The 15,298-nt window shown below is 35.8% G+C and overlaps 1 protein-coding gene across 3 annotated transcripts in view; it reads left to right on the top strand.

Moving 5' to 3' along the window:
- Positions 1–6,996: 6,996 nt before the first annotated feature.
- The window catches only part of LOC110377830 (choline/ethanolamine kinase), a 29,315-nt gene continuing 21,013 nt past the window's right edge, over positions 6,997–15,298 (top strand). Inside the window, exons 1-2 of one of the 3 annotated variants that reach the window (XM_064042601.1) lie at positions 6,997–7,379; positions 14,554–14,675. In XM_064042601.1, coding sequence (XP_063898671.1) covers positions 7,371–7,379; positions 14,554–14,675 — 131 coding nt within the window. In that variant the 5' untranslated portion in view covers positions 6,997–7,370. Of the gene's footprint in view, positions 7,380–8,402; positions 8,586–14,553; positions 14,676–15,298 lie in introns of those variants that run through there. The other 2 variants (XM_064042600.1, XM_064042602.1) reach the window with 2 other exon arrangements.

Raw genomic sequence — 15,298 nt, forward strand, 5'->3', positions numbered from 1 at the left:
TCGTGAAATTTATTATTTATATTTTCGTTTGATTTGAGGTTATGTGCCATGTCGTTGTATTTAGTTATTAAATCGCGGCGGCAAATTTAAAAATACACTTTTCGTAAGAGTGCGCACCCAAAGAGTACGCGCGCGCACTCTTACCTTGTATGAATGCTTTAAAGTAACTTGCGTTTTGGTTTGTTTTTTTGTTTTGCAGAAAGCCACAATGTCAGGTTATAAAAGAAAATCTGAAAGAAAACTAGTTTTCACTGAAGATATTTTGAGAGAAGTAAGAGAAAAGATAGAACGGGGACAGAGCAAGAGGTCTGTTGCTGAGTCATTGAACATTCCGGAATCCACGTTGAGAAAAAGACTAAAAGCAGGCACTATTCCTCGCTCTTTAGGTAGATTTTACAATATATTTACTCGTGAGTTGGATGAAAGTTTGGCAGAACATTGTCGACACTTAGATGTTCGCTTCTATGGACTTACAAAAGAGAGCTGGGTCGAATGGCTTATGATTTAGCGGAAAAAAATAACCTCGATCATAGATTTAATAAAGAAAAGAAAACTGCTAGCAAGAAGTGGGTAGAAAACTTTGCAAGGCGACATCAGCTAAGTCTGCGTCAACCTGAGAAAACAAGCTTAGCTCGTGCTGCTGGATTCAATCGAGTTCAAGTACAAAGATTTTATGACAATTTGAGAGAAGTTATAACTAAATACGGATTTGTCGGTAGACAAATATATAATATGGACGAGACTGGGCTACAAACAGTTCCAAACAAGTTGCCGAGAGTGTATGCACAGAAAGGGAAGAAGACCGTAGGAAAAATAGTGTCTGCCGAAAGAGGCCAAACCGTGACTGCTGTTTGTTGCATGAGCGCCTCTGGATCTTACGTGGCACCTGCATTCATTTTTCCTAGAAAGCGACAAAAGCCAGAATTGATGGACGGAGCTCCAGATGACAGCTTACAGCTTGTGTCGGATTCAGGTTATATGAATTCCGATTTATTTGTAACCTGGTTACAACATTTCGTCAAGATGGCTAAACCATCCAAGAATGATCCAGCTCTTATAATTCTCGACAATCACTCTTCTCATTTGAGTCTGAGTGCTATAGAATTAGCTCGAGAAAATGGTATCGTTCTATTAAGTTTACCACCACACACGAGCCATCGCATGCAATCTTTAGATACAGGATTTTTCGGACCCTTGAAGAAGGCATATGCTACAGCTTGTGACAATTGGCAAGTCTCAAACATTGGGCGCGCTATCACTCAATTTCAAGTGGCCCGAATATTTTGCACAGCATATATGAAAGTGGCTTCAATAGAGAGCTAAAAATCTTTTGAATCCTGCGGCATCTGGCCATTTAATGATCAACATTTTTCAGATGAAGATTTTGCTCCATCTGAAGTTACTGATCGTCCCGAACCAATGGTGGATTCTTCACAAATCAATGACCCTATTATAACTTCTGCCATTGCATTAATACAAGAAACTGAAGACATGTCACAAACACTAGAAGACGGTTCTAGTGTTTGTGCTGGACCATCTTCAGCCGTTAATTTTCAAAACTATGTCGTAAGTTCTGATGATCTACTATTAGTCTATACAGATGATGGCAATATGATACCGCAAGCAGATGAAACTCTTCCTCAACCCGATAATGACGTTCCGTTGAATGAAGCTCCCTCTAGTCCCAGTACTTTGCAATATTATGAATTAGATACATCACACGTAGAAAAAGATATCCAAACACCATCCACCTCTACTTTTATTAAGCCGTCCGATATCCACCCATTACCAAAATGTAATTTTAATAAAAAAAGAAATATCAAACTTAAAAAATCAGAAATTCTTACAAGTTCTCCCTACAAAACTCAGGTAGAAGAAGATATGAAACAAAAAGAAGTGAAGGCAAAGAAGATCAAGAAAACAGTAAAAAAGAAAGGAATAAAAAATCCTGAAACATCAAAGAGACCTACATTGTTGACCACAAGCACGGGTTCTGAGGTAATAAGGTGTCCTCTTTGCTCAGAAATTTACGTAGATCCTCCAGAGGAAGATTGGATCCAGTGCAGCAGATGCGAAGCTTGGTGGCATGAAGAATGTACAGATTACTTAGGATTTGGAGTCTTTAAGTGCGATATTTGCCAAGGCTGAAGATCTCATAATCGTGTTCATGCGCACTCTTAGCTTATATAGAGCATCCCTTGTGCGTCCTCTTAGCTACAAGGTACCTTAAGAGTGCGCATGATACACGTCCCCAAAAATGTGATTTATTAATTAGTCTGTATTATGTGATTGTATTTAATAATAAAAGAAATGTTCCTAAATAACCAATGCCTAAATATAATTAAAATTCGAAACTATTAATGTGAAAGTTTATTTTAAAAAAATAAAAGTTTGTAACTTGCGCACTCTTTGGTTTCTTTACCCTACTTATTGATTTTAAGACGATGGAAAAACGGTAACTAATTACCTAGTCTGGGATTTTCCTGTATAAGGAAAATGTGATTATACCTACATTTTCTAGCGATTATTAGCGTTTTTACAACCAACAATATTCTTATTACAAAATATTAATGTTTCAGGGTAGGTTACCCTATTTAACTATAACCAAAGCATAACCAGCCGTAAAATTGCCGCCCATTGGTCAATGCGTTGATTCGACTGGTCATAGTAAAACTTGGAGTCAATTTTTTTTAAAATGCTAATTAGGCCTATAAAAGCTCTTTCAAAATGTCAAACTTTTGCTATTGCACGGTCCTAAAGAGTGGGTCTCGTGGAGAAGAACCGGCAAAAATCTCCATATAGTGGTTATCGTTATAGTTAAATGGTGCAACCCACCCCAAAGTCTTAATCCTACTTTCTTTTCACCTTATAACCTTCCTAAAAGTCAAGGTAATTAGTATAACGACTGGAGCCATTACCAATCTGATATTGTGTAATACCATACATTCTAGCAAATAAAATTTCTGATTTCTGATTTTATCCGTAGTTTTGCTTAGTAGAGACAGGCATTTGACTTTACTAGTATGGGGTTAATGTAAAATTCTATATGGGCCCAGCATGGCCAAGGCCTGCCGGGGCTGTGGGATTGCTCGCGCGAGTTACCGCGGCCCTGGTACATAAAAGGCCTACGACGGAACACGACGGTTTTTAGTCAGTAAGAGTCTGACACTACCTCACCGCTGCTAACACTCATCGGGTCATTTGATGATTTTTGACGTTGTTAAAAAAATGTCAAAATTCTATCTTTGGTAGCCAAATCTGGAGATACCTAAATAGAATATTAGGAATGGTCGTTAATATTGAAATACTGAGCTGTGTACGTGCGACTTTCATGTCTAAAAATATCCTTTTAATGATGAAGTTTGATGTTTTGTACACGTTTTGAGACGGTTTTAATAGACGTAAGTGAGCATATAATATTCAGATACGTCTGTTGTTATGGTTTCTACGTCATGGTATGAGGAAAATAAGGAAATAATAGAAGGAAACATATATGTTGATTTGGTAGGTAGGTACTTTATTATCGAAACTAGCCGTTTTCCTGTGTAGAAACTTCGGTCCGTAAAGGGATAAAATAGGTATAACCTATGTTACTAGGGAAGAGTGTAGCTTTCCATTCGTGAAAGAAATCGGTTTAGTAGTTTCGGAGCCCTTAAGGTAAAAGTAAAATAATAATTTCTCTATTATATTAGTATAGATAGATGTCAAATAACAAATGGTAAGGAAGTGTTGTGATATCTATACGAGGTCAAAAAAAAAAACGAATAACAAAATAGCCTTGTAGATTTTGCGATTACTTCGCAATTAAAGTTTTCTAGGTGTTATTTTCTATTATTCTTTAAATATGATCTACTCTTCCACTTCGAAGTCATGGATTCCTGGTAACTAAATTAATGTAATACCCGAGTTTTTCGATTCTTTCAACAGCCAAAAATCTACACATTTAATAAAAACACTCTTTCATTTTTAACAAACAAAACAAGTGTTGGAAAATAAAGCAACAACATAAATAATGAATGACGCTATGGCGTCTCCGCAATTAATTAGAAACGCAGAACAACACTATGAGTCAGATTTCCTTGAATATCAATACCTTGAATTATTTACGATATCTATTTTTGTAAGATAACAACATAAACAACAAAAGATTAGTAATAATGCACTCACGTCCCATTGACCCCAATTTTCGGCATAGCCGATAGACGTCTGCTGGATAAAGGCTGTTTTTGTTGATGGGAAATCATCAGGTAATCCCTCGCGCTGCAGCGTGAGGGAGTGTCGGAATATTACTGACTAAAACCCCACAAGTTCCTTCTTAAGTCCTTTATGCAATGCGCCGCGGTAACTCGCGCGAACAAACCCGCAGTCTCGGACTGGATAAAGTCCTCCCCCAAGGATCGTCACTTTGCTCGATCTTCAGCAACCTGCATCCACTGCTTTCTGGCGACCTTGGTCAGATCGTCCGTCCATCCAAATTTTTAGCATCAGCACCACTTTTGGAATTTTGCACAGGACTAATCACCTAAGTGCAAACGTATGTATCCCTTTACATACCATCATAGTTTTCAATGATGGCCTGAGGTTAAGGCTGGTTAAGACAGTATTATAGACGTGCCTATGCCTATATTGTGAAATTTCTAGAAGCTAAATGCCGTTGCAAATATTGGTAGGTTGAATATGATCTATTCAACAAATACTAGTAGTAGATAATGTCTACTTAAAACAAAGTAGCAATGTAACTACAATATTTCTCCCATCACACTATATTGTAAAAGACACTGAATGGACATTACTATGGAAAATTTGCTACATTATTGAATCAAGACCTTGCTCAACAATACTTTTGTTCAAGATAATCTCTTCTAGACTGAAGAAATAAACATTTAGTCTTGAATGAAAGAACAATGGTTAGAAAAGTAGTCATTTATACAGTGTTTGAAACAACTTTGACACCTCGCGATACCTAGTTTTACTTATCTAGATATAGATACGTATGGCGCCTGGACACTTACAGCCGTTCAAAATATTTCTCTATCTGTTGATACGCTTATTAAAAATAGAATTTTGACATCAGCCCCATACAAATTACATCAAATTTCTATCTCTTGTAAGCAAAACCAGTAATAGATCGAATATTGCGGAGAGATCATTAAATAATTTAATCAACTGGGGATACCATTAGTTAAAGGCATTTATTCAAAGTAGGCTGATAACCATCACTTCTTGAAGGTCAAGTTTACAAAAGCCAACTCTTAAAGCGCCCGCCCTTCACCCCTTCATGCGTTTGCCAACCAGTCTAACCAATGTGTATCGAGTTGCCCAAATCACTGCGTAGTCGCTCCACATACATTGTATCTGGTGAGACTGGAAGCCAATCCCAACATAGTTGGGAAAAGGCTAGGCAGATGAGATGATGATGACCGAAGTTACCACCATATAGGTAAGTCAAAATAAATAAACAATACATAGGTACCTAATCTCAGGTGTTTTCGTTTGATAGTTAATGGAACAACATTAATTTGGTCACACGCAATGTTTGTTCAATATCCGTTGCTAACAGTTACGCGTACATTCTAGAACTTTTAGGAACAAGGTTAAAAGAACTAACGATCTTGAACTTATGCCCTTTTTCACAAAAGGCAGGTGCCCGTTGTGGGTGCAGCGTGAGGGAGTTTCAGACTCTTACTTACTAGACCCCACCATGTTCATTCTTAAGCCCTTTATTTTACCAGGGCCGCGGTAAAACTTTCAAACAATTCCGCAGCCCCGTCAGGTTTTGGCCCTGGTGGGCTCCACAATGAGCAGGAACCTACTTCAGATTTATCTCAAGTTTGCGACTAAGTACAGAAAATGTAACAAAAAAAACAGCTAAGTAGCTAACCCAGTTTCCATACATACCTACCTATAAAGAGCAAGACAAAGAAATCTCTTTACACACAAACATTTTAACCTAAGTTATCGCTTAAAAAACTTACTAAAACCAGTTCCAAGACCACAATACAGGTAAAACGTAGCCATGCTTACTTCCATCAATAAAAAATGTAATGTTATTGTGTCCAATGTTGGCCTGGTGCCCAAAAAACTCGCTTCTGACGATCCCCTTATAAAGGACAAAAGATACGCATTTCTTGACTGGTGACATACTTACGTAGGTAGCTTGTTTTGATCGAAAAAAGTACGATAAAAGTAGGTCCCGGCTGTCTTTTGAACATCTTTGGTAGTCGTTACGGGTAATCAGAAGCCAGTAAGTCTGACAACCAGTCTTACCTAGGGGTATTGGTTTGTCCGGGTAACTGGATTGAGGAGGTCAGATAGGCAGTCGCTCCTTGTAAAAAAACTGGTAGGTAATTTGTTGTATCCGGTTAGACTGACAGCTTACCCTAGGTAATGTAGGTATTTGGGGAAAAGGCTAGGCTGATGATGGTTGCTGTTTCCTTCCAAAGTATTTGTAAACAAGTGTACCGCTCTGATTTTTGCCCGATATCGCACATAAACACACACTAGGCTTTGTGTGCAGGATAACGTAGTGAGAGAATTGTCAAAATCAATAGGTAGGAAGTTCATACATAAACTTGCATTTTTACCTTTTAGTGTCTGTATAGGTAATTTCCAGTAGCTTATCATTTGTTTAACCAGTCATTAAAATAAAACAACTCTCATTATTTTTGTTCCTTTGTGATCTTTAACTTACCGTGTCTTTTATCTTTTATGTTACCAAAATACAAATACGATAACAGAAAACAAACATACAGCTACCCATTACCGTTTCCGTTCATTTTTATGTGAAATATGACTCAAATGTGTAGTTGTTGTACGCAAAATGTAAATATTTTGATACCAAATGCAACTTACGGACCAAAACAATGCATAAGACACCTAGTATCTAAGTAAGTTTCATAACAAACACGACCGAACGTTTTACTAGAAGAATTTACCTTAAAAACTCCACTATACATCGACCTGCACTCTATAACTAAGTAACAATAAATATTTGATCAGCTGTATACGATAATCGCTTGAATTAAACACATTTTCGACGTCACACGGAACGAATAAAATGAGTGATTTCTACATTCGGGCGCCTTATCGTGACGATTCCACAGACACGTAACAAGGATAGCGATTCGGGTAACTTCGGTAAACATCGGCTGTTTTCGAGCCTTTCTCGGTCTCTTTCCCACTCGTGGACACGCCAATCACGTCAGACTATCGAATTTCCGTGCTCTTCATTTTATGTTGGCTCCGTCAGTACATATTTTTAGATTGTGAAGTGCAGACGTTCACGAATATAAGAAACTGCGGTGATTTTTAAAACGAAATTAAAGAATTAAACCTTTTTATATTGTATAGGAGGTGTTTACCGTGTTGTAATGGCGAAGGTAAATATTTAATTTGTATTTTGTGTCATGTTAATAAATTAGGTTTGATACGGTTACAAAAAATCTGTAATTCTGTTTTTTTTTTTGCATCAAACGTCGCACCACCGGTGACGTATTGTCTCGGATGATAACTCGTACCTTATTTCGTTATTAACTCATTTTTATATAACTAATAACTTACTTTAATCACATAACATTAATATAATTACAATTTATACGCTTTGGCTGTACGTAAACAATGCTATAATAAAAAAACCTATTGTTTTTAATCATGCACAGCAAATTGGCCGCGAATTCCAATGCGTATTGCACAAATGCATTGTTTTTATACCTTTTATTAACTGATAATGTGTTTCGGTTCGGAAAATACAAAAAAACAATGCAATTTTTTTTCACACCGCAGGTAACATTATTGTGCTGTCAAAATCAATAATATTTGAAAAAAAAAGTATGTCATAACTTTATTGCCAGATCGAACGCTTCCCGTTTTTAATGTTAATCAATTCATAAGAGAACTAAAGTGAATGGTAACTCAAATATTTGCTCGCTTGCGACGTATGTTAGCAAAACTTTCCTAAATATTCATGTCAGACATCACATTATTATTTATTATGTAGATTAAAATTTATCAAAAGCCCAACAGTAGTATTTGCTTATACATTTTAATATTAAATTGTTCTACGTATTTATGACCATTGAGATAAGGACTCAAACAAACAGACGGTTGTTTTATGATATCCCGTAAGTCAAATGAGTTCAATGTTAGGTATTGCTATAAAAGTTATTGTCCGTGAACAGTTACTAAGCATGAAGTGTTTATTCTGAGTCATGCTATCTTAGTTCCTTAGACAAGTTACAATACTTGTTTTGAGTCGTTGATGTTATCTACTTTGTATTTAAAGTGCTGTAATTATCTATTTAGGTATATATCAAGTAAAAAAGTATGTTTTAGCTATCAATACGCTTACATAACAAGATAAAATTTGTATTTTCGTGTTATGCGTTCTGAATTTTGACAACGTCTCGGGTATACGAAATTGTAACCTGGCAACTCCATCTGTCATATGCCTGACCGGTCGGGAATATTTTTTCCGCGAGAGCGATCGATTTTAAATCCATTATTAATGTCTAACAATCAAAAATCTATTAATGCAAGCTAGAAATAGCTACAGGAGATTCATAGATATGAATAAGAGCAGCTATTGGGTGAGTATTCATTAATTATTCTGTGAAATATCACATTCATCCTTATCGGTGTAAATAGGCGTAGTATCTTCGCGAAAAATTAGGAAAATAACCACTAATTAGCGTTAATTTACGCTTTTGTTACGTAAAAAGTGCTTCAAATGTGATTAAAGATCAATAAAAGTAAGATTTGTTGTTAATAACTGGGGTTTTTCTAGGTTATATGCTACATTCTTGTATTACGTTATATGACTTACTATATCTTGGAATTTATTGACGGTTTAACCGCTTTATCGTCACAGACGATTAGATGTGCACGTAAACATTCCATTTGTAGGTAAATCGCGTTGAGTTTTTATCTAAAATGCTGAATTTATTGCCTGAATATTGCAAGGAGTTTCAACAACAATTTATTGGGTGCTAGTCTATGTTACATGAAGTAAAGACTATAGATAATGTAGCATTCCTCTTTATAGATATCTAGAAAATATTTTATGGCGTTTAAGTCATTACTTTGGTGGCGGTTTGTGTTTTGGAAAGCACTGCGTAAACTGTAAGTCCCAGATGTCATTTGAATATCTTTGGCAGCCATTACGGGTAGCTAGAAGCTAGCCAGTCTGACAACCAGTCTTACCAAGGGATATTGGGTTTATGTAAATGGTTAAATAAATAAATAAAAAATACTTGGGAAAAGGCTGACTATAAACATTAGACATTTATAACAGGAAAGTTATGAAAAAATATGATTGTTTTTTCCTGTCCTCATTAATTATGTAATTTGTGACATGAATCACTGCGTGAAACTTTCTGAATACATTAAAAATTTATATTATTACTTCTAATTAAAAACTAGTAAATATTAATACCTTTTATAAAGCTAAAAAGTTGGTTTAACCCGCTAAGCTCCAGGATTACTGATCTGATTTGAAAAACTGTTTCATTGTAATAGGCCATTTATTTAGGAAGGTCATAGGCTAGATTTTATCCAGGACTACAAATTAGTTTCTACTTAACATAAAAAAACTTCTATCAGAACCTTATTTTATAATCAATTTTCCTTTCACAAGTTTAATTGCTTAATCAATCAATCATAATCAGTATTTTGCAAAGTCCATTATTAAGAAATTGAATTAATTGATAATACTCAAAATAGATATAGAAAAATTCCATGTTACCTTGATAGTAAATGTGTCAGATTTTAATCTCATTATGTTCTGATAAGTTTTTAAAACATAAACAAATATTTGTAAGTCTTTGTATGACAATATGAATTGCTGGGTATACCCAAATAATAAAACATGATATCGTCTGCCTAGCTTTTCCCAACTATGTTGGTGTCGGCTTCCAGTCTAACTGGATGCAGCTGAGTACCAGTGTGCCACAAGGAGCGACTGCCTATCTGACCTCCTCAACCCAGTTACCTGGGCTACCTGAAACCTTCTGCAAAGATTGGTTGTCATAGGTGCTCTGACTTACATGTAACAACTACCAAAGATCTTCAAATGACAGCCGGGATCCAGTAATTTAACATGCCTTCCAAAACATGACATGATTTTTGTAAATAAAACTAATAAATTACGTTGAAGGACAACCTCTACTCGTATTCGAGTGAATACTAGCCTTTGCTCAGGCTCTCGGCTATCCCTTATTTAATTTGGTTCAGTAGTTTTGGAGTACAAGCGAGACAGTGACTTACGCATTTAAAATATTACTAAAAATTTCAATTATTTTTTATTTAACCACAAAGCTACACCTGTCATGACCAGACAGTCGTAATCTCTCTACATACGACTTGATATAAAATTCTCTTATCTTCAGTAAAATCCTGGTACACATTGGTAAATAATCTATGCTTATGGTGTAATCCGATGAGATATGATTTTTTATCGCGAGATTAGTGTCAATGTGTGACGGAGTTTAAAATGGCCATGAAATTGCCCCCCAGTGGTTTGTTGAATCCGGTCAAGTGTGAGTCGGGCTCATGTGCTTAGAGTTCCGTAGTGCAAAAATTACAGCTAACTGCATAGGTACCGAACTACCTAAAACACATACATATGGCTCTTTTCAAATAATATGCTGTTCGATGTTTATTATTTATTGCAAAATCAAGTCGAATAGTTCCGTATCCCATACCTAACAGACTTATTAATATTTATTATATGAATTTAGAAGAAAAATTGTGCGCGTAAAAAATCCTTTATGATGCGATATATCCGTAAAAAATCAGCTCAGTGCCATAATGAATGTTTACTCATTCTCTATATTATTAAAGTTTATGCAATAATTCATAATTAATTACACAGATTAACTGGTCTTATCAGAACAAATAATAATACGTAATAATTATCTTGAAATTATAAACATCGAGGGTCAATCTTCGCCAAGTAACAGCCACACAGGTCTACCGATCATAAGGTTAAGCAACGCTTGGCTCGGTCAGTCCGTGGATAGGTGATCATTTCGACACGTTCAATTGGTGGGTCCCGGCTGTCATTTATACAGCTTTGGAAGTCAAAAGCCCGAAAGTCTGACGATCAGTTTTACCAAAGGCTAGCGGGATGCCAAGGTAACTGGGTTGAGGAGCTCCATGTGCTCAACATGCACTCAGCCCAAGCCGATCCCAACATAGTTGGGCAAAGGCTCGGAAGATGATATAGAAAGAAGAAGAAGAAGATGCTTGCACACAGAAATAAAGAAATAATAATAGAAGGGGAAAATATGCGTTGTATATGGTTTCGTCTACGTAACTACGGATCTCTAAAAAAATTGTTGCTGATTTCAACCTCATAAACGCCTGATTTTAAATGCATTTTAATGATGAATTATGATTTAAATCAGTGCAATAATGTGGCAATTAAAAACAATTGTGGGACAAACAGACAGACTGACTTTTAATTGATATTAATTTACTTGTTATTTTCTTGTCTTGATGCAAATAGAGAGTAATTAACAAAACTCGGGTTTTAATTAGGGCTGATTTTTCAATCATCAGTTAGCTTCTATCTGAGGAATAAATATGGCGGTTTGACATATTTTCTATATAAAAGCTGTCAAAACGTCAAACATATTCTTCAGATAAACGTTATCTGGCGATTGAGAAATCGGCTCTAAGACGTGTCGTCCTATTGTTGTTTCAAGGCTTTTTTTGAAAAGATACAAGATTTTTAGCCTTGCTTTTTGACGATGGGGAAAAAACGTGTGCAAAAATGTCTATAGAAATCCTTGCTTAATATGCTAATATTGCCTACAAAAAAATAACTCGGTCTTTAATGTTTATCTGGCTAAACACATGAATAGATTTTGTGATGAAATTGGTAGTGTGTTATGTGCAATGTAAGTAGTTCCTAACTTAGTAAAATTTAATCAAAGTTTAGCTGTACTGTGTATTCCGCGCACCTGGATAAAAACTAAAAGAATCTTTCAAATCGGATCAGTAGTTCCTGAGATTAGCGATTTTAAACAAACTTTTCAGCTTTATAATATACTAGCTTCCGCCCGCGGCTTCGCCCGCGTCGAGTTCGGTTATATCGCGTTTCCAAAAGAATTCTTCAAAAGTCCGGGATAAAAGCTATCCTATGTTCTTTCTCAAGGTCAACTCTATCTCTGTACCAAATTGTATTAAAATCACTGCAGTGGTTTAGACGTGAAAGCGTAACAGACATACAGAGTTACTTTCGCATTTATAATATTAGTAGGGATTTCTTATAAGGATGATAGCTAATTTTTCGCTAAGCTTTCGGATTACTAGGCCTTTGCCCTGTAGTAAAAATGATTAAGCTAGAATTACAATAATCTTTATACCCATTCAGTGTTTATCTTATCCAATAAAAATTATAGGCACAACGCAGACTTATCGTCAATATAATGCAAGGTTATTGTCAGATAGTAAAGGTTTATATAGATAAGATAGGATATGTCGAACAACTGTAATCTATCTGTTTCTATAGTATACAAGTAGCTTTATTTTGTTCAGTGTTACTACGCATCGAAAAATATAATGGCGTTCACGGCCGATTTTGGCCACGGTGGCTGTTCTCATTTTAAGGAGATCAGCCAGCTGCGCAGGACAAATTATAGAGCACGAGCATTTGCTTGGACACAGGTGCACTCACTATTCCTTCACTCTCATAGCGCGATGCGACGACAATCCGATACCACCGGAGAGAGATCAGGCGAAAAAAAAATGGTATTTATTTTTATGAAGGAAGTTCATACATAGACTACATAGCAATGAAATCAATTGTAAATATTTACCTTTCAAGAAGTGTATCGTCATTTGGCAAGCTGCCTAACCTAATGATTAATGGCGTAAATATATTTAATTGTCTTAATCATAAACAACTTTATATTTGTCCCTGTCTCTATTAATTAATCATCAAAATTTTACATTTGGCTCTATGATACTTCCCGGAAAATTATTACACTTGTGAACTATTCATTAAACTTCAAATATCAAGTAGCCTTTTCCCAACTATGTTGGGGTCGGCTTCCAGTCTAACCGGATGCCGCTGAGTACCAGTGTGCCACATGGAGCTTCTGCCTATCTGACCTTCTAAACCTAGTTACCCGGGCAACATGATTTCTCTTGGTAAGACTGATTGTCAGACTTCCTGGCTTCGGACTACCTGTAACGACTGCCAAAGATGTTCAAATGACTGGTTGGTTTTCAGGGGCCAAAATTTAACAAATCTTGACCTACACCATTTTACTAGATAAGTAGTAAAGTTGCTATCAGCTAATTTGCCTATTGAAGATAGGAAAAATAAACAATATTGATTTGTCTAGTATTATGTCTAGTTGTGTATCTATTTCTCCTAATCTCGTGAAATCTCTGATCATTTCTTTTAAACATACTTTAATACTAGATAATAAAGATAAATAGTAAGCACTTTTTAAGATATGATGAATTAGAATTACTAAAGAAGTACAAAAATCCGAATCGATAACCCCTTTTTTTTTGGGAAGTCGGTTAAAAAACCCTTAATACATATTATGTAAGAAAATTCGTCATAGGAAAAAAGATATTATCGATTTTACTCTAGTTTATAGTTATCGGCACGAATCTTGAGCTCTGACCTACATCTGCGCAGAAGTGATTTATTAGCAAAGAACCAATCCCGAGTGACGGCTATGACGCGATGCACTGCGGGCCAATCACCGCTTCAGCCCGCCCCCGCGCCTCACTTCATACCTCAAAAGGGACCCAATAAATTACTTCTGCGCAGGTGAAGGTCAGAGCTCAAGATTCGTGCTGATAACAATACCAACACCAAAATATTGTTACATCAAAATTCATCCAAAAGTGCAAAAAAATTATGTGTATCAGATTTGCTTAATCTAAATATAACCTTGATACTAAATAAACTACTTAGCATGATTATGAATGTTAATGTACGTGTAATAATATGTGCAAATATTCATATGAGATATGTCCTGTATCGTGAGTTTGAAAAGATAGGTACATATAACATTCAAAAAAACAGATCCGGCAAAATATATTCAACCGTAAGACAATTAAACTGTGAATTATTTAAGGCTCTATTTCTAATGACAAAATAGAAAAGAAAAACATTTCATTTAGTTAAAATTTGACAAAAGGTGGTTTTGTAAATTAATTTCTACGTAAAGGTAAACTGTTTATGCCGTTTTGTTCTTTTAAGGAACGGCTAGTCTAATTTCGGTGGGGCTTTCAACGGCTAATAGTTATGGATATTAAGAGTAATTAAGACTAAAGACTTAAGTGCCTACATATTTTAGCACTAGTCGTCTACCGCATCTATTTGCCTTTTCGCTCAACTCGAAAACTACTAAACAGCTATCCATGCAGTATACACCAATATATAGATGCATAAAGATTTAATTTTTTCACCAATCTATGTAGAGGTTTATTCGGAAAGTTTCAGCTACCTATGCCTTTAATCCTCGTGCCAAACTTCAAAAAATCCATCCATAGGATGTTTTTCAAGATTTCCTCTTCTCATCTTTTCAGAAACTACAAATGTGCGGCACTGAGGAGGAGATGCGAGAGGTGGCTGGCAGGATCTGCAGGAACTACCTGCACGGAGCCTGGAAGACGGTAGACCCTAAGGAGCTGGACTTTAAGAGGATCAGGTACATATGTCTTGTAGTTTATGCTGATTTAGCAGCTTTAAATATCTCCTTGATTGACTTTGCCGTGGATAAATACGACATTAGAGATTAGATTTAAAAAAAATCTCAATTGTTCTCTTTGCTCGTGCTTATGTAATCTATAACTAAATTACTGGGATTAGTAATTTGATAGAGGATAGAATACCTGAGGGTTGACTACGATTCCTACTAATATTACAAATGCAAAAGTAACTCTGTCTATCCGCCTTTCACATCAAAACTACTGAACTTATATTAAAATAAAAGGTAACCTACTCATATAGTGAAAAGCCTAAGAAAGAACATAATCTACTTTTTATCCAAATGCCGTAACTAGTTCCCTCGTCTACATAAAATCAATGAAATGTAAAAACTTGACAAGCACCAGGGGCGTATGTCAAAATTCCTATCTCTAGCAAGCAAAACAAAAGATAGATAGCTTATTGAAATGCGTTATTTCTAAAGGTTAGCTCCGATCCGCACGCTATCCAATTCACCTTAAGCTGTCTTTCTAATCATTTCTTTAACATTGTCGAGGTTAACTTGTCAGGTTACAGAAAATAAATCAATAGCTTTTAATGGCAGAATTATAAGAAAATCCTTTG

This window comes from Helicoverpa armigera, chromosome 29 (genome assembly GCF_030705265.1).
Source record: "Helicoverpa armigera isolate CAAS_96S chromosome 29, ASM3070526v1, whole genome shotgun sequence".
Classification (NCBI taxonomy): Eukaryota; Metazoa; Arthropoda; class Insecta; order Lepidoptera; family Noctuidae; genus Helicoverpa; species Helicoverpa armigera.